Source organism: Lonchura striata, chromosome 26, assembly GCF_046129695.1.
Source record: "Lonchura striata isolate bLonStr1 chromosome 26, bLonStr1.mat, whole genome shotgun sequence".
NCBI lineage: Eukaryota > Metazoa > Chordata > Aves > Passeriformes > Estrildidae > Lonchura > Lonchura striata.
In genome coordinates this window covers 387,004-405,429 of record NC_134628.1, presented here as the reverse complement: position 1 = coordinate 405,429, position 18,426 = coordinate 387,004, and the positions used below count along the sequence as shown (strand labels likewise).

The following is an 18,426-nucleotide window of genomic DNA, read 5'->3' as shown; positions in this document are numbered from 1 at the left end:
CCCATTTCGGGGGCTGGCCCAGTCTGGAGCATCCTCAGCCCCCCCGTGCCACATCTCCGGCCCAGGGCAAGCTCTGCACAGGGCATCCCATCGCCAGGAGATAAATCCTGCCGGGTGCCGACCTGTTACATCCCGGGCGGGCGGCCAGGAGCGGCTGCCAGAGGTGCTAATGAGGCTGGAAATTAAAGAGCTGCACCGGAGGTGTCCCTCTGCCACGCCGGGCGCTGGCAGGGACACCGCTGATGGCACCAGCCCGGCAAACCCATCCCCGGTGCCCACGGCGGGGCTGGCGAGCCGAGAGCGAGAGGCGAGGAAGCAAAAAACCACCCAAAGCAGCGGCTTTCTTTACAAAATACACAACTTTCAAATGCGTGACAATCATATACAAAAGAAGGGAATTATAAAACGTGCGGAATTCTCCTATTTGCACCCGTATAGAAAAGTGTCCTGTGCTGGAGCAGGCGCCGGCTCGCCACGCTGCCGGTCCCTGCCGTGTGTCCCCCCCGTCCCAAATCCGTGCCGGACATCCTGCGCCCGGGGGCGTTCCTCCCGCGCCGGCAACGTTGTTGTGGCTACAGGGAAGCTGCCGAGGGAGAGGATGGGGTGATCAAAGAGAGCCCAAGCCCCCAGAGCTCCCCCATGGGTGCTGGAGGGTCCTGGGGAGGTGGGCTCAGCCGTGCTCTGCCCCTTACCCATCACTGTCCTCTCGGGCGCCGCGGTCTCTTCCACCTCTTCTTCCTCCCCATCAAAGTATTCCTCATCTTCCTCTGCTGCAGAAGGGCAGCCAAAGGTCACCAAGAGTCACAAGGAAAAGCGGAGGGGGAATCGGTAAAGGGGCACTGGGGGCTGAATTACCGGGCTCGAAGTCCAGGGCGCGCACGGCCTCGGTGAGGTGCTCCAGGCTGACGGAGAAGGCGTCCATGCTCTCATAGCCCTGCTCGATCTTGTCCAGCCGCCCGCCCTTGGAGGCCTCCACGATGCTGGGCAGGGAGAGCAGCGGTGTGTGCGTGTCCCTGTCCCCCCGCGGGGACCGTGGGGCAGCGGGGCAGGGCAGCGCCCACTCCCCAAATCCTGCCCGTGGGGGCTGGAGCGTGGAGATTCCCCCAGTTTGAGCACTTACGTTTTTATCAGCTGCTTGGCGTTCTGTGGAGGGAGAGAAGGGGGAGGAGAAGAAGGAGGAGGAGGAGGAGGTGAGTGAAGCAGCAGCAACCACCAGGTCGTCCCCAGCAGTGGGACGCCACGGGGCAGGTTTGGGGGTCTCACCATGAGGAAGGCGGCCCCCCCGGTCTCCTCGGCTGCCTGGATGGCGGTCTCCACCAGCCGGCTGGACTTCTCCAGCTGCTCCTTGTACTGGCAGATGAGGCTCTGGATGAAGGCGGTCTTGTCCGCCTGCTCCTGGGAGATGCGCTGCAGCAGCTCCGCCTTCTTCTCCTGCAGCAGCGCTGCCAGCGCGTCGAAGCGAGCGCAGAGCTCCCGCTTGGCCGCCTCGCTGTTCTCCTGCGGGGACAGGGGACAAGGGATGCCACCTCTGCGTCCCCCCAGCGCCTGCAACACCCCAGGGCTTCCCTGCTCCACGGGCTCCACCCCACTGCCGCCCATGCCCGGCTGAGGTTTCACTGTCAGGTTTTGGGGGGCTCCTTTCTGTGGGTCTCAGATTCAGTCAAAGAAAGACACTGAGAGTTTCTAGCCAGGCAGAAGCCTGGGAAAGAGCTGGGAAAGAATGTAAATAATTCTTTATCTCTCTTGTTTTTCACATTGTTTATAGATAAGTTCTATCACTGTGCGTCAAGCACTGTACACCAATAGCGTGGCTTGTTTTCACTTCAGAACCAATGGATTTGATCCTTGCGAAGCTCTGTATAAAAGAGCGGGGTATTTTGAATAAATCCGAGTTTTACTCTCAGCAGCCTTCTGATCAGTCTTCTCATTCCCGTCCTGCCTCGACAGCGACGCCTCTCCCCCTTTCCTCACCTCGGTGCTCTGGCAGGAGTCCTCCAGCTGGGAGATGATGGTCTGGATCCGGTCGTTCCCCGCCACCAGCATGGAGATGCAGTTGTTCAGCTCAGTCTGGTGAGCGACAGAGAGAAGGAGTTCTAACTCCTGTGGAGGCAGGAACTTCTCCCATCCCAGCCTGGGGACGGGCTGGCCATTGCTCGTCCCCAGCCCTGCTCCCCCTCATCCCTCAGCAGCCACTCTAAATATAGTCTGTCTCCTGGGCGAAGTCACCCGGGGGCTATTAATACCCCGTGAGGCAGTCCCGGAGTTATTTGTCACTGTCCCAGCTCAGCAGATGGCCCGCAGCCCCCCCGGGTCCCCCCCCAGGGCACCTTCTGTCCCTGGAAGACGCTTTGCAGAGGGGCCACCTCGCAGTCCTTGTGGGCACCGAAGACTTTGCACATGGAGCAGGTGGGGACCTCGCAGGTGACGCAGTAGATGTTGATCCGCTCGTCCTCGTGCTCCTTGCACATGGGGTGCTCCCCCTTCTTCAGCGGCCTGCTGGAGAGGGTGGCACGGCCGCGGTGACATCGCCGTCGCGGTGACACCCGCACCAGGCTGATGGCCCCCGCCACCCCGGTGTCCCCACTGCAGCATCACCCCCACCGTGGTGACACATCCACCTGTCACCCCGAAATCGGAGAGACGCCAGACCCTGGCACAACCCCACAGCTGCTCCTCTGGGAGCCACCAACCTCTGCAAACCCCAGCAGGTCCCAGTTTAGGCCACCGTGGCGCTGGGCATGGCAGCGGGTGGCACCGGGGACGGGGGGGGCTGCGAGCCAGAGGAGCTGCACCAGGGCCTAATTTTAGCCCTGTGCTGCCCGGATTTATTGTCACCCATCGTGTGACCGGGGTGGGGACACCCAGAAACCGCCGGGGGTCCCAGACGGGGGCTGCAGCTCAGTCCTCCCATCCACAGCAGGGAGGGACGTGGGGACAAGCCAGCAGCCTGAAACAGGGACAGGCCTGGCCCCCCGGCCCCCCCAGCAGCCACGGACACCTGCCACGTGCCATCGTCCCCGTCCCCATGGCTCTCACACAATATTTACAGCGGTTCAGGGAACCTGGCTGGGGCCACCGCTCTGCCTCGAGAGCCCGTGACCCCTCTGTCCCCCCCAGCTTCATCCTTGTACCCACTGGGCCCCCCCCAAACCGTCCCTCTGCCCCTTATCAGCCCCGGTGCCCGCTGTCAGCAGCAGAGCCCGGATTCCTTCCCCACACCTCTTATCTGCCAGCCAATGTTCCAGCAAGAGGGGCAGAGGACGTGCCCGGCTGGCACCACCCCCAGGGACCTGCCACCCCCCTGGGACAGCCAGAGGCACAAACTGCTGGGGCAGAGGGGAGAATGGGGCTGGGGGAGGAAGTTTTGGGTGCAGGAGGAAGTTTTGAGTCACGGGAGGGAGGTTTTGATGGCGATTTGAGTCAGGAAAAGCTCTGAACCGGGGATGGCTGAGCAGGAAGACCCCCAGGTGCGATCTCTGGGGGTCTCAGCGCTGCTGCCGGGGCACGGCTGGGGCATCCCCGTGTCCCCACGTCCCCGTAAGCCCATGGCCGCGCTGCCCACCTGGAGCACTCCTGCTTGTAGATGTCGATGATGTTCTCCACCAGCAGGTTCCTCTGCAGCCCGTAGACGCCGTGGCGGTCCAGCAGCACCTCGTGGCGGCACGAGGGGCACCGGAACCGGCCCCCCGAAATCAGACTGCCGCGGCTCTGCCAGTACGGGTTGGCAGCCTGGGAGGGGAAGATGAGCCCGGGGGGTCCATCAGTACCCCCACAACACCCCGGTGCCCCCCGGGCCGGGCGCGGGGGCCCCGCTCACCTGGAAGACGTCGTTGGCGCACTTGCGGCACAGGTTGTGCTGGCAGGGCAGGATGACCACGGGCTTGCTGAACATCTCCAGGCAGATGGGGCAGATGAGCTGCTTCTCCAGGCTCTCCATGGGGCTGCCATCCTGCAGGATACCGCCTTGGAAATCCATGGGCTCCTCAGGGCTCTGCTCCCGGCGCTCTCGCCGCCGGCGCCCCTCGCCCCGCTATTTATAAGCCGCCGCCTCGTCACGCGTTTGCCGGTCGCGGCTCGGTGTCGGGTGTCCCGGGACAGGGGACAGCAGCTGTCACACGGTGCTGAGCCACCGCAAGGGCCGGTAAACAAGATGGGCACAGGCTGTCCAGGAGGCGCTGCCCACCCGTGCCGCGGACGTGCCCGAGCGGGAGCCGCGGGGTAAACAAGCGGCTGCGCGTCCCGAGACCCCGGAGCAGCAAGCGCCAGCCCCGCGGTCATGAGGACATTGCGACGGTTCCAGAAATCCGCAGCAGGGCTGGCTCGTACAGTTTGTCCCTTTCCCCACCCAAAACAGGAGCAAATCTGGGGGGCAAACGCCTCCCCCCGTGCGCTGGAGGGACGCAGCCCCCATGGCTGGCACACGCAGCGGGGTGTGCCCTCCCCAGGCACGGGCTGGGGGGCTCCTCCGGGAGCCCAGACCCAGAGGGGGCTGCTCAGGCTGCCCTGGCACGGCCCTGGCACGGCCCTGGCACAGCCATGACCCAGCTGGCTCCGCTGCTGGGGTTCAAGCGCTGACCCAGAAACGGCTGGGGGGGCAGAGGGTGAGCACAGCCCTGGCTGGAAGCAGCCCCGGCCACGATCCCCGCCGGGCTGGCCAGGGGCCAGCGCTGGCCGCGGGGAGAGCTGCCAGCGCGGCTGGCACAGGGGTCACCACGGGGGGACGGGGTGGCAGCGGCGGTGCCCACAGCGACTGCGGGCAGGAGATGGTACCGGGGTGGGGGGGCACCTGGGTGCACAGGTACGGGGTACAGGGGGTACCTGCACAGGTATGGGGTGCAGGGGGCACCTGGGTGCACGGGTACGGGGTGTGGGGGGACACCTGGGTGCGCAGGTATGGGGTGCAGGTGTCTGTGAGCACACAGGTGAGCAGGGATGCACAGGTACATGGATAAGTGGATGCACAGGTACATGGATAAATGGATGCACAGGTACATGGATAAGTGGATGCACAGGTACATGGATAAATGGATGCACAGGTATATTAATAAATGGATGCCCAGGTACATGGATAAATGGATGCACAGGTACATGTATAAATGGATGACCAGGTACATGTATAAATGGATGACCAGGTACATGTATAAATGGATGCACAGGTACATGGATAAATGGGTGACCAGGTACATGTATAAATGGATGCACAGGTACATGGATAAATGGGTGACCAGGTACATGGATAAATGGATGCACAGGTACATGGATAAATGGGTGCACAGGTACATCGATAAATGGGTACCCAGGTACATGGATAAATGGATGCACAGGTACATGGATAAATGGGTACCCAGGTACATGGATAAATGGATGACCAGGTACATGTACAAATGGGTGACCAGGTACATGGATAAGTGGATGCACAGGTACATGGATAAATGGATGCACAGGTATATTAATAAATGGATGCACAGGTACATGGATAAATGGATGCACAGGTACATGGATAAATGGATGAAGAGGCACATGGATAAATGGATGCCCAGGTACATGTATAAATGGATGACCAGGTACATGAATAAATGGGTGCCCAGCTCCCTGGATGTGTCACACGCGGTGCACAGCACACGGTGCCGGGGGCACGGACCCCCTCCTCTCCCCACGCGGGTGTTTTGGGCTCCCTCCGCCCCGGCTCACGCGTGGAGCGGGTGGCCGCGCCGGGAGCCGCGGGGCACACGGGGCAGGATCGTTCCCGGGGCGGCGCTCGGGGCTGTGCCAGCGAGGCGCCGGCAGCACGGCGGGGCTGGTGGGCACCCGGGAGGGCAGCGCGGGGGTCGCACCCTATCCTGATGGCATTGGTTCATGAATCGCTGCTGGACTCGCTGAAGGGGACTCCCAGGAGCGGAGGGGCTGTAATGCCCTAAGCAGCTTTCCGAACCCACAAGAGGCTCGTTGGCCCCTAATTGGCTTGGGACAGCTTAGGCAGGAGCCGGGCACTAATCACCCCCGGGATCCTTCCCAATTAACCCCGGAGAGCCCACTGAGGGAGGAATCTCCCTCTGCCGGGGCTTCGCAGGGCTCTGAGCAGTCGGTGGCCCTGGCTTCTCCCAAAATGTCCCTGTGGTGGCTTTGCCACGGTGGGGGAGCCCTGCGCCCCCAGCCCCGGGGCATGGGGGGCACTTCCAGCCCTGCAGCCTGAGGGGGAAAGGGACCCACGGCACAGAACAGGGAACAGCGAGGGGCGACAGCTCTTGTGCCACTGTCACACCAAGCCAGGGCACGCCCAAGGGCCACAGGGGCGCTTTACTCATTTTTTTCTGGACGCCAAGCAATAAATTGTAGAGTCCCAGAATTGTTTGTTTTGGAAGGAGCTTAAGTCCCATCCAATGCTGAAACGCGGAGAAAGATTAAAACCCCACAATTATAATAAAGATTTGTGGGGAACGGTGTGTTTATTCACAGTGTTGTGGATGCATGTGGGGACTCATTGTTCTTTAATGGACATGTGCACCCCTGAGAACTCCTGATCTTTTTTTATTACTCTAACTTCTATATGCATAGAATCTTATAATAGGTTTATGTATATTTATTTTATTTATTTTGCGTTATACTTACAGTTAGTTACACTTGTATTTAGTTTTTGTCAGAAAGAATTCTTGGGTCACTCTGTTTTGTTTGTTTTAAGGTTTGAGGAGTTTTTCTTGTCTCTTATCTTTTTAGTGTGGAAATCTGTATTTTTTTTTTTTTTAGTTAAGGTAGTTTTGCTAGTGCTGTAGTTACTAGACTAAAAAACACATTTTACTTAAATCCAGATTTCTTTCTTGTTAAATTTTTACTTTATCTCATTGCCACCGCGGGGACACCTCCCACTGTCCCAGGCTGCTCTGGGCACGCTGTGCCAGGGCCTGTCCGCCTTCACAGCCAGGAATTCATTCCTAATTAACGAACAGAAATTTAAGTCATTCATTGATTGATTAATTAATTAATTAATCTCATTAAGCGCCCACGGCGCTCGCGTCATGGCCGGGGAGTGGGCGTGGCCGAGGAATGGGCGTGATATTATGTGGGCGTGGTCACTGTGGGGCGCGACCAATGAGCGGGCGTGGTATTGCATGGGCGTGGTCATGGCGGGGCGTGGCCAATGAGCGGGCGTGGTATTACATGGGCGTGGTCACGGCGAGGCGTGGCCAATGAGCGGGCGCGGTGCTGTGTGGGCGTGGCCGCGCGGGGGCGTGGCCGCGCTGAGGGCGGCGGGCGGAGCGCAGCCCTAAGATGGCGGCCGGGCGGCGGCGGCGGCGGCGCTGAGGTAACGCGGCTTCTCCCGGCCCGGTTCGGCCCTGCTCGCCTCGGCTCGGCTCGGCCCCACCGCCTCCCCTTTCCCTTTGTGGTGGTGCTTGTAGCGGGTGGGATCCGGCTGCAGGTCGGGCGGGGGGAGTGGGGCCATGCCCACAGCGGCGGGCCGGCAGCATCGCCCGCTCTGAGGCGGCGCTTTCCCTTCAGGGCCGCAGGTGCGGCCGCGCCGAGCAGGAGGGGTGTATATATATCACCTGCGGTACCTTTATGTTTGTGTTATTCTCTAATCGAGTGTTTATATTATTCGTTATTCGCTGCCTGGGCCCGGTGTCCGCCCGGCCGCCCCCGGGGCAGCCGCGTTCCCCCGGGGCTGTTTGGCCACTGGGAAATTGAGATTAAATTAAAGCTCCTGCCCTTGTTGGCCCATTGCATCTCAGTCCCAGCCCTAATGTGGAGCTGCACCCCTGTTCTCACACACGGCACAGCTTGGTTCAAATCCTTGCTGCAAATGTCCCTCGCACAGCTTTGCTGAAAGGTTAAAATATCTCTGTAGCATTACCTGAGACTGATGATACCTTTTTTCTCTCTCTTTTTCTTTTTTTTCCTTTTTTTTCTAAAAAAAAAAATTACCTAAAGCAGTGGAAATACTTGAAATCTTCCTACTAATAACATGTGGTCCTTATTGCCTGACATAAAGAGAATTACCTTTATCACTGGCTGTCTTAGAGCTATTGTAGTTCTGCTCTATCAGTGTGATTTTATTTATTTATTTACTTTTGGTTTTGCGTTTCATTCTGTTTGACCAGTGATCCTTGGCTAGTCAAGCTCTTATTTTTTTATTTTAATTTATTGCTGTCTCTAGTCAGTGTCCCATTTTGGTTTGGTTGCATGAAGGTGGTGCTGGTGTTTGGTTTGTAATCTTGTAGGGCAGCGTGTAGGGAGGGTCATAAATCTGCAGCAGGGTTTGGTGGCTTTTTTTTTTTTTTTCCCCTTCTTTTTTTTTGTGTGTGTGTGTGTCTCTCTTGTTTTACTTTCAGAGCAATAACTTAACTTTTGTCCTTGCTCTGTTGAGCAAAAGTGAAAGCTAGACGTTGGGTGCAAACTCCTGCAATCAGTTATCCTTTTTAACCTTCCATAGATGTAGATTCCTCGTGCTGGGGAGGCTTGGCGAAAAATCAGTCACCTCAAAAAGATAAACGGGGAGCGACTGAAGCTTCCTCTCCTTGAGTCAAACAACTGGATGATAACAGAAACGTTTGCTCCCGCAGCCGCCTCCACACAAAAGCAGTTTGCTAAAAGCCATTGCTGCCCACCAGGGCCTCCAGCTGGGACCTCCTTGCTCTCCGGGCTGCTTGGGGAGCATGCCAGCCTCCTGCTGTTCCTGCAGCAGCTCTCGGAAGACGCTGAGGGAGAGGAGCAGGAGCGCTGGCCCTGCCTCGGCACCCTGCCGGGCTAGCTTTGAATTGTTGCCCCCCTGAACACGCCGGGCCGCGTGGGAAACCCTAACCAAAAATGTAATTTCGCTTCCGCCTGGTCCGTGGCAGCAGGTGCAGGTTTATGGAGGAGCTTCTGGAATGTTCTAGCGCTGAAACCCCCGTGAACGGCGGGGTCTGGGCAGGCCAGCCCCTAGGGAGGGGAAACGCAGCGCGCTGCCTGTGCCTGAGTTTTAGTTGTGTGGGTTTCTCCCCCTTCCCCAGAACCTTTGCTCCTGAAGATGGTGAGTAGCCAGCCTAAGTACGATCTAATTCGGGAGGTTGGTCGTGGCAGTTATGGTGTGGTGTACGAAGCGGTCGTCAGGAGGACCTGTGCCCGCGTGGCCGTCAAAAAGATCCGGTGCCACGCTCCCGAGAACGTGGAACTGGCTCTGCGCGAGTTCTGGGCCCTTAGCAGTATCAAGAGCCAGCACCCCAACGTCATTCACCTGGAGGAGTGCATCTTGCAGAAAGATGGCATGGTGCAGAAGATGTCCCATGGCTCCAGCTCCTCCCTGTATTTACAGGTACACGAGGCCGAGGGGACGGGGTGGAAGGAATCGGTGACGCTGAGCTGGGGGGAAGGAGGTGGGGCAGCCCAGGGCTTGGAGCTGTGCTCAGCTAGGCCAGGGCATTATTGCATCGCTGACGCCCAGAATTTAATAGAGGTCTTTAAAAAAAAAACCAGGACAATCGCCTGGATCTTGAGTTTGAAGCTGCGCTGCTCTGAAAGACTCCAGGATTTGTATTTAATGCAGAGCTGCTCTGATAATTTGAGGAAGCCCATGGGGAGGTGCAGGCTGTGGAGTTCTTGGCAGTTGCAGGTTAAAGAACACTCCTGTCCTGGGACAGAGCTTGGAGGAATTCCATCCCGAGTGTCCTTGGAAGAGGAAATCAGTGTCTTCATTTATAGGAAGCCAGCACTTAAAATTCTTTCAGATTGGTAGCACATAATGAGCTGGTTTTATTTTTTAATAAATAACTATTAATCTCTTCAAAGAGTACAAATTAGGGAATACATATCACTGTGAAAGCGTCCTTTAAGTTTGAAGATGTGTATGTTTGAAGAATGAGTAGCTCTGGAAAGACAATGAAAGACAATGTAATTAATTCCCTTGTCAAGAAGCAGCCCTAAGTATAGACCAGCCCCGGGCAGAAATGAGTGTTTCTGGTTTAAAAAGCCAGCAGGCTGCTCGGTGTTTGCTGTGTTGTCCCTAGTCAGCTGTTTTATTTCAGTTTTCACTGCCACCCTGCTGCTGGCACCCTTTGGGGTGAGCAGCCCTGCAGATGCTGGCTGAGAACAGATCCTTGGCTTTGCCAGCTCCCCGTGCCTTGGGAGCTGTTCCTGACTTGTTCTCAGGGAAGGATTTGGCCAAAATAACACTGGCCAGCTCATGGGGCAGAAGTCAGAGCTTTACCTTCCTGGTGTTAGTGGAGCTGCTTCCAGCTGAAGGGCAGATGTGCAGGGAGGAGCTTGGAAAGGCCAGGGTGGAGCTGCAAGGTGGGGAAGAGCTTCCAGCTGACCCCAGCTCCGGCTGGGATGGTGGTGCTGGGCAGCAGCTGGCACAGGGAGCTGGCCCCTGCCAGGTGCAAACAGCACGGGTTGTTCTGCTGCTCCAGGGAGAGGAGCAAAGGGCAGAGCTGAGCTGACTGCCCGGGTCGCTTTGGAGCAGCCTGGGCTGAGCCCAGGGCACTCAGAGCCCCTTGGCTCAGCCTCTCCTCTCCTCTCCCAGGTGCTGATGCAGAGCTGAGTGTGAGGAGGCTGGGGAAGGGCTCTCACCCTCTCCTGAAGGGCTCTGGGCAGATTCTCACTGCCAGCTGAACCAAATCTGTAGAGTTGGAGTCCTGGGTCAGCCTTGTCTGCTGGTGCTTGGCCACTGTCACAGATGTGGCAGGTGGATTTTGTTGTCTTGCCTCTCACAATATCTGCAAGTGCAGCTCCTGTGACTCTGTGTTGGTGCCCTCTTGGCAGGGGAGACTCCCTGCTCTCCTGAGATAGCTTAATCTCACAGTTCCTGACTACAAAACCTAAATAAGGCATTTTTTTAGCTCGAGAATAGATTTACTGTTTAAAGAAGATAGCTGTAAATTATTACCATTTTTTCTCTTGAAAAGGTCACTTATTAAAAGCATTTCAAAATGCCTCTCTAGATATTAACACACCCCTTCATTTTTGAAAGCCAGTTTGATTTAGTGTCCATTGGTTTACTAACAGAAATAATTGCAGGACTTTCCTCCCCGAGCCACCTCAGAGGAGCTGAAGAGGCAAATGCAGTTGTGTAAACAGGATTAGTGGAAGTGATTGCAGGTTTTACTTTGCTTTCTGTGCGGAGCAGCTGTAAGAACTGGCTGTTCAACTTGTGTTCCTGAAAATGTGGATAAGGATGGTGGGAAGGGTGTTCTGTGCTCAGCTGTGCCTGCAGATCAGAGCTCTCCTGAGTTCAGGGATCCTGTGTTAACTTGCTGGAATTCATGGATGTGTCAGGAATGGAGACCAGGCTTTAAAAGTCTCTCCAGGATAAATACAGCTGTGTGCAGTTCCTTGTGAGACTTTGTTTATCCCAAAAAGCTGTTGGCAAAGTGGGTGGGACAGGCTTTGTCAGGGTGGGACACTGTCCAGCTGGGACAGATGGGAGGGCAATGGCCACTGGGTATCTTTAAAAACTGTTATCAGGGTCGAGCTCTGCTTCTGGGCAGGAGCCTGAGCTTGATACGCTCCACACGACTGAAGATAAGGAGGCTGGCAAATATATTGTGATTTTTTTTTTTTTCTCTTTTACATAAAAACATTTGCATAATGTTTTCGTTGCCCCGTTGCATACCTTGCTCTCTGGATTGTTGAGAGGAGGGTCAAACAGTGCTAGAGTGGTCTGGGTTGGAAGGGATCTTAGACCCCATCTCATTTCCCTGGGCAGGGACACCTTCCACTCTCCCAGGCTGCTCCAGCCTGGCCTTGGACACTTCCAGGGATCCAGGGGCAGGCCCAGCTTCTCTGGGCAGCCTGTGCCCGGCCCTGGCCAGCCCCACAGGGAAGAATTCCTTCTGTGTAACTAACCCAAACCTCCCCTGTCCGTGAAGATCCCGGTGTCTTGCATTTTTCCATCACATCCTTCCCTTCTCGCGGCCGTGGGGTCGTTACGACGTCTCTTTCCCTCGTTGCAGCTCGTAGAAACCTCATTAAAAGGAGAAATAGCCTTTGACCCCAAAAGTGCTTATTACCTGTGGTTTGTGATGGATTTCTGCGACGGGGGAGACATGAACGAGTACCTGCTGTCGCGCAAGCCCAGCCGCAGGACCAACACCAGCTTCATGCTGCAGCTCAGCAGCGCCCTGGCCTTCCTGCACAAGAACCAGATCATCCACCGCGACCTCAAGCCCGACAACATCCTCATCTCGCGGGGCCGCGCGCACGCCGGCGACCCCGAGCCCACGCTGAAGGTGGCGGATTTTGGGCTGAGCAAGGTGTGCTCGGCCTCGGGGCACAACCCCGAGGAGCCGGTCAGCGTCAACAAGTGCTTCCTGTCCACCGCCTGCGGCACCGACTTCTACATGGCCCCCGAGGTGTGGGAGGGCCACTACACGGCCAAGGCGGACATCTTCGCCCTGGGCATCATCATCTGGGCCATGCTGGAGAGGATCACCTTCGTCGACACCGAGACCAAGAAGGAGCTGCTGGGCAGCTACGTCAAGCAGGGCACGGCCATCGTGCCCGTGGGCGAGGCGCTGCTGGAGAACCCCAAGATGGAGCTGCTGATCCCCGTCAAGAAGAAGTCCATGAACGCCCGCATGAAGCAGCTGATCAAGGAGATGCTGGCGGCCAACCCGCAGGACCGGCCCGACGCCTTCGAGCTGGAGCTGAGGCTGGTCAACATCGCCTTCAAGGACAGCAGCTGGGATACGTGAGGGGCGAGCCCGGCGGGCAGAGCCCCGGCTCGCCTGCAGGGGGAACTTCGCACCTTCCTGGAGATTCCCGGCTGGAGCTTCCCGGCAGGAACGCCGAGTTGGCCGCGCTGTGAAATCCCGGAGCTGTTCCTTGGGGTGCGCTGGCAGGGGGATGTCGCAAGAGCCAACACTACTTGATTTCCAGCACTCTGCCGTGGAGTGTCTCACACATTCCAGCTTCCTATGTCAGTATTAGGAACTCTCATGGAAAAAAAAAAAAAAGGAAAAAAAAAAAAGATTTGCATGCTGGCAGTGCAAATCTTGAGGCTTTGTAATGTAATCTGTGTATATATTTATGTATATGAGTGACTGGGAGTGTGTGGCACTTAAATTATTTGCTGTGGGTCTGGATGATTGGGGTCTGCTAGAAACCTGGGTGAAGGAGGTGAGTGAGACAAACTCCTCCTTCCCCTGGCCTGAATGACTTTATTATTTATTTTTGTTATCTAATTTCAAAGACTTGACTTTGTAAACAAACAAACAAACAAAAAAGCAATGCAAGGGGATCAGCTGCTTTCAAAGTGCTAACATGGCTGATCTTGGCACTTAGAGCTTAATGAGCTCATCACTGAGGGAGTCAAATTAAAAATGTACAGTCAGGTGCTGGCAGGGGGGCTGGGTCATTGATCCTTTGATTTTGCTTTTATTCATCAATTAATCTGCCTTTTCTCCACACGCTCTCTGGCCTGGTGTCCATAATCCCATAGCACCTTGAGGATTTACCACAGCAGAATTCTGTGCCCTCAGTTTATGGAAACATGGATGAGGGAATCCAGCAGCATGTTGTTAAAATCCTTCAAAACGTGGTGGCAGCACAGTTTTCCTGAGCTGAATCCAGCCAATAATCCCACAGTCCTGGCCTTCCTCCCTGGCACTGCCCCAAACCCAGTGGGGATGAGGGGACGGGGGTGGCTCTGTCCCCTGTTACACCTGCTGGGAGCTCAGTGACAGCTGTGGGAAAGGTGGCAGCCGGTGGTGGGCTTGTTTTTTATTTTGAATTTTTCTCTTTTTAAAGAAGTGATCTTTATTTACAAGCACAGGTGGGAGGAGGGGGGTTTGGAGCAGCTGGAAGCTGCTTCTCCCCAGCTCTGGCTGCGCAGAGCAGATTGAGGCTGGGACAGGTTTCACTGAGGCCACCTGACACTGCTGGTTGTCCCAGCACAACACTTTGTTCTTCTGGGTGCAGGACTCACCTCTCCCATCCAGTCTGACCTTTTGGAAAAAAAAACAGAGTCTTAAAATTGCCTTTAAAGCTGCAGGAAATGCTAGTTGTCTTTACAAAACTCAATTTTTTTCCCTCCACCCAAATGTTACCTGGAAATGGCTGTAAGTATTTCCTTGTACAATTTGCTTTTTTGAACACTGTTCCCTCTTAGTGCTAGGACAGCAGTTCTGAGCACTCAGTGTTTATTCTTTGAGTGCAAGTAAACAAAATGTTACTTTTTGGTTTTCCAAAAGCAAAGGATTCTGATTCCACCCAGCTTCTGAGGCTTTACAGGCCGCAGGTGGTTCTTACCTGGTGCTGTGTGAGCTGGTGGCTGTCCCCAGCTGGCCTTAGTTTATCATTCTTGTTATTTCCTTCCTCGTTTTTGGGAGTGATCCTCAGACAAACACTCTTTGCTTGTGCCAACTCTGCCTCCCAGTTCTCACATCTCAGCAGGGCCATTGGCTGAGAAAAATCTGGAGGGGGTTGATCATTCATGTTAAACTCGGGAGCTTTTTCAGACTATTGGGGTGAGCGTCCCCCTCCCTCAGCCAGCCAGAATAACAGTGCTCCCCTCGGAGGTGTCTGATCACCTGCTCCCCTCTGCAGGGCTCCACTGCAGAGGAAATCACAAATCAGGGACTGGCACTGGCAAGTTTTGGGGTTTTTGACTCCCAAAGTGTTTCTTTGCACTGATTGCCACTTTATAGGTTGGGGGTACCTGAAATCCCTCTCATGGTGCTTATCCTCGCTGTTGGGTGACACTGGTAGTCCTCGAGCTCTGTGTTCTCTTTGGTTTTTGTTGTCTGAGGTCTTTGTTTTGAGAAAATAAATCAAGTTGTTGTAGCAGCTGCGGGGTCGTTCACCAGCGTGACACGAAGTCAAGACACTTTTCAGCACTTGGGAAAGATTTGTTTTGTTTCATGTTTTTCTTTAAAAACTGTAAACTATATTTTATGGAGAATTTATAATGAGGAAAATTATTGTGTAATTTATTAAGTTCATGACTGTTTTTTGAAATAAAATCCTTGAATTTCGAATGAAGTTTTAGGATTTTTTAATGGGGAAGTGCTTTCAGTCAGTGCTGCCCTGCAGGGACAGCATGCCCTGAGGAACCTTGGGAGTGAAGGTGAGGAAACATCATTACTTATCCATGACAGGAAAGTGTGGCCCTCATTTGCATGTTTTAATTAGCAGCGCTCTGGACACAGGGATCTGCAGGCTGGAAGTGCTGTAAGTTGAGTTTCTCTTGGAATTTCCTACACCCACACAACAAACCCAGCCCAGCCCTCTCCCCTGTGCCTGCACCTGTGGAAGGGCAGATTCCCACCTGGAATGGGCACGTGCCCACTGGCAGGAGCCTTGCAGTTGGGATTTAGATTCATTGGTTTAGGGGGGATAAAGACCTTTAGGAAAGGAGAAAATCCCACTTTTGGATTAGTTCTAAGAGTGGTGATTTTAAATACAGACACGAGCTGAATTCCTTCCCCACAAAATGAAGAGAAGTAAACCTGATATATATACATATACATACACACACATATATATATAATATATATATACTGTACTTCAAATATATTTAGCCCTTAGGGAGGGCGGGGAAATGTGCAGGGAAATGCCCTGGTGCAGAAATGAGATTTAATTAGAGCCCATCTGGGCTGGGAGAAGCCAATCTCAGAGGTTCCTGCTCCAGCCTGCCCAGCCGCGTTCGCAGGGCTGGGAACTCGCCCTCTTGGTGATTTTGGTTTGTTTTGCTTCAAGCAGAGCTTCCCTGGGGCTGTGTGAGGGAGGGAGAGCCCCGGGCCCATCCCAGCGCTGGGATGGGCAGGGAAGGAGCTGCTCCCCTCCTTTGGGCTGTGGGGACACGACCAGCCCAGAGTTTGTGGGGCTTTCCCTGTCCCCATCGCTCCCCGTGGCTGGGACGGAGGGACTGGCCCGGGAGCAGCAGCCTGGGCATTTAAACACCAACTTGGGCGGGTGCTGCTGCCAGGGCTGCTGGGGAAGGTTCTCCTCCCTGCCAGGTGCAGTTCTGTGCTGCAGCCCAGCAAGGGCAGGGGGATGTGCCTGGGATGCCACAAACCACCCGGAGCCCCCGAGGGACACGGGCGGGTGGGAATACCAGCCCGAGCTGCTGCTCGGGAGCTCTGGAAGGGTTTGGGGCAAGGTGAAGCCCCATTTTTAGGAGCAGGGAGGTGTCAAGTGACCACTGCTGGAAGAGGAGCCCAGCCTGGGCTGTTCTTGTTTTGTTCCAGAGGCTCCTTTACGCTCAGGTTTGGGATGGAGCCAGGTGCGACCCACAAACCTGAGAACCTTTGCAGCAGTGGTGGGTTCAGGCCTCCACGCTGACCCTGGGCTCGGTCCCTGTCCCTGCTGGCTGTCCCCGTGCTGCCCAGCCCTCGCCTGCCCTGGCTTTGGAGCCTTTTGGGGCTGGAACATCCCCGGGAGTGCTCCAGTTCCGACCTGCGCCGACACGCGGGTGCCTGCCTCGGATTAGGTGCTGCCTTCAGATTCATTCGTGCCCGTTTGAACCCTGGAGATTCCTAAACTCGTCGAACAAGCTTTCCACCCCTGGCCTCTCCCGAGGGAAGCCCGAGCCTCTCTGGCTCCTCCCCAGCTCTCGGGGTGGTGGCATTTGCCTTTCCAGGGGCAGATCCCAGAGCTGCCGAGGCTTTCTCCATCACTTGTCCTGACCCCGTTCCCTGTCCTCACCAGATTTGCTCCAGTGCAGCCTCATCCTGCGCGCCGAGCCGGGTGTAGCCTGCTCTGCTCCTCTCCACGTTTGTTAGAGAGGTGGTCTGTCCCTTCCTTGCTGCCACTGGGAGTTTTTCCAGGGCCTGCAGGGCTCAGACGGGACCTGGCTCCTGTCACCCTGCCCAGGTTCCATTTTAGCCCCCATTTTCGTCAGCACAGGAGTGTGGCCCCAGCCCCTTCCTGCCCCGCTGCCATGGCCGGGAAGGTGCCGGGCACAGCCCCAGGCCCGTTCCCGGCACTGCTGCGGAGCAGCTCCTCAGGAAGGAACTGGGGTGGGGACAGTGCTTGGGGACAGGTCCCCCCTCATCCCGGGGCTCTGTCCCCACTGGAGCCCCCTCGGTCCCTGCGATCAGCCTGGCCGTGCCCCAGCTCTCCATGCAGACGGCTGCAGAGGGGCTGGGGGCTCCCTGGGGGCTCCGGGGGCTTTCTCTGGCCCCTCCGAGGGTCTGCGAGCCCAGCCGGGGGGGCAGCAGCTCCTTCCCTCCTTCCCCCTCTGCTCCAGTGCCACGTTCGCAGCCCCCCGGGCCGGAGCTGGGGATGGAGGGGCCGGGATTGTCCCAGTGGGAGCGCTCGGCCCCGGGGAAGGGAAGAGGGCAGCGGTAAAAATAACCCCTGGGCCAGCTCCAGCCCATTGTGGCTTCCTGCGATTTACAGCCCTTCCCCGGGGGAAGAGGCAGGAACCGGCGGCTTTGACCCTTTCACCGCCACCGGAGAAGGTGCCAGAAGGACTTTTCCTCCTTCCTGCCTGCCTTGGGGGGATTGTGGTGGGCTCCTGAGCTGTCCCCACACCCTGCGGTGGGCGTAAAGGAGAAGCTGCTGGAGTGGACACGGTTTCCCTGCCCCATTCCTGTCCCGCCCTGTGCAGGGGACAGAGGCTCGGAGGAAAAATCCCTGCGGCAGATCCCGAAAGGCCGCCGGGGTTCCCGTAAGGACGCGGAGGGAGGAGAGGAGCTGGGCTAATGCTGGCCAGGGCCGGGGCAGGGCTGCGAGGGGAGGTCACGGGGGGGCTCTTGCCGCGGGGCTGGGCTGGCAGGGGTTAATGGGTGGCTCTTCCTCTTCCTCATCCTCTATATGAGGCTGCTCCCGGCTCTGGGCTCAGTTTGCCGCGGCAGCCAGAGGGGCAGGAGCTGCGTGAGACTGACTGGAGCATCCCATCCCTGCATCCCATCCCTGCATCCCGTCCCTGCATCCCGTCCCTGCATCCCGTCCCTGCATCCCGTCCCTGCATCCCATCCCTGCATCCCATCCCTGCATCCCGTTCCTGCATCCCGTCCCTGCATCCCTGCGTGGGCTCAGGTGAGCGAGAGCATCCCCCACCTGCCTGGCACAGGTCCTGGCACAGGTCCTGGTCGCGGGGCTGGGCTGGGGAGGGTGAGGGCACCGCGGCACGGGAGGTCCCAGCCCGGGCGCACAGGGCCAGAAACGCGTGCCTCAGTTTCCCCGCGTGTACTCCGGGGTGGGTGCGGTGTGGAGTGCGTGGGCTGCGTGTGGAGCTGCGTGGCAGAGGCTTCCTGGGCTGTTTGCTCCCGCGAGCTGTGCCCGGCCCCGTGTCCCTGCTGTCACCCAGAGCCGGCTCCGTGCCCTCCGCACACAGAGAAAGGGAGACTCTTCCCTCCCAGCCCGGCCTGGCTGTGTGGGGCACGGCTCGGGGACCCCCGAGCACTCGGGGCAGCTCGCCAGCCCCCCTGAGCTCGGCTTTGTTCTGCCGCTCGGGAAGCCGAGGCGGCGGCCGGCTCCGCTATTTTTTCCTGTTGGAAGCCGCTCCTGGGA

General features: G+C 56.9%; 2 protein-coding genes across 6 annotated transcripts; one reads left to right on the top strand and one right to left on the bottom strand.

Annotated features, from left to right (window-relative positions):
* Positions 1 to 340: 340 nt before the first annotated feature.
* Positions 341 to 3,995, bottom strand: TRIM63 (tripartite motif containing 63). Of its 3 annotated transcripts, none has more exons than XM_021534989.3 (9): positions 3,818 to 3,995; positions 3,563 to 3,729; positions 2,328 to 2,496; positions 1,972 to 2,067; positions 1,264 to 1,497; positions 1,121 to 1,143; positions 856 to 980; positions 693 to 770; positions 341 to 583 (listed from the first exon to the last, which is right to left on the bottom strand). In XM_021534989.3, exons 1-9 carry the CDS (start codon positions 3,974 to 3,976, stop codon positions 573 to 575), a joined length of 1,062 nt encoding a protein of 353 aa, XP_021390664.1. In that variant the 5' UTR covers positions 3,977 to 3,995; the 3' UTR covers positions 341 to 572. The 3 variants fall into 3 exon arrangements, with proteins under 3 accessions (XP_021390664.1, XP_031362621.1, XP_021390665.1); XM_031506761.2 differs by having other exon boundaries at positions 693 to 767; XM_021534990.3 differs by having other exon boundaries at positions 2,328 to 2,493.
* A 3,217-nt stretch (positions 3,996 to 7,212) lies between these two features.
* On the top strand, positions 7,213 to 14,945 carry PDIK1L (PDLIM1 interacting kinase 1 like). 3 transcript variants are annotated; one of them, XM_021534951.3, is made up of 3 exons: positions 7,213 to 7,300; positions 7,924 to 9,286; positions 11,922 to 14,945. In XM_021534951.3, the coding sequence occupies exons 2-3, from the start codon at positions 9,002 to 9,004 to the stop codon at positions 12,660 to 12,662; spliced, it is 1,026 nt and encodes a 341-aa protein (XP_021390626.1). In that variant the 5' UTR covers positions 7,213 to 7,300; positions 7,924 to 9,001; the 3' UTR covers positions 12,663 to 14,945. The 3 variants fall into 3 exon arrangements, with proteins under 3 accessions (XP_021390626.1, XP_021390628.1, XP_031362628.1); XM_021534953.3 differs by having other exon boundaries at positions 7,242 to 7,300; positions 8,985 to 9,286; XM_031506768.2 differs by having other exon boundaries at positions 7,255 to 7,300; positions 7,927 to 9,286.
* The last annotated feature ends 3,481 nt before the right edge of the window (positions 14,946 to 18,426 follow it).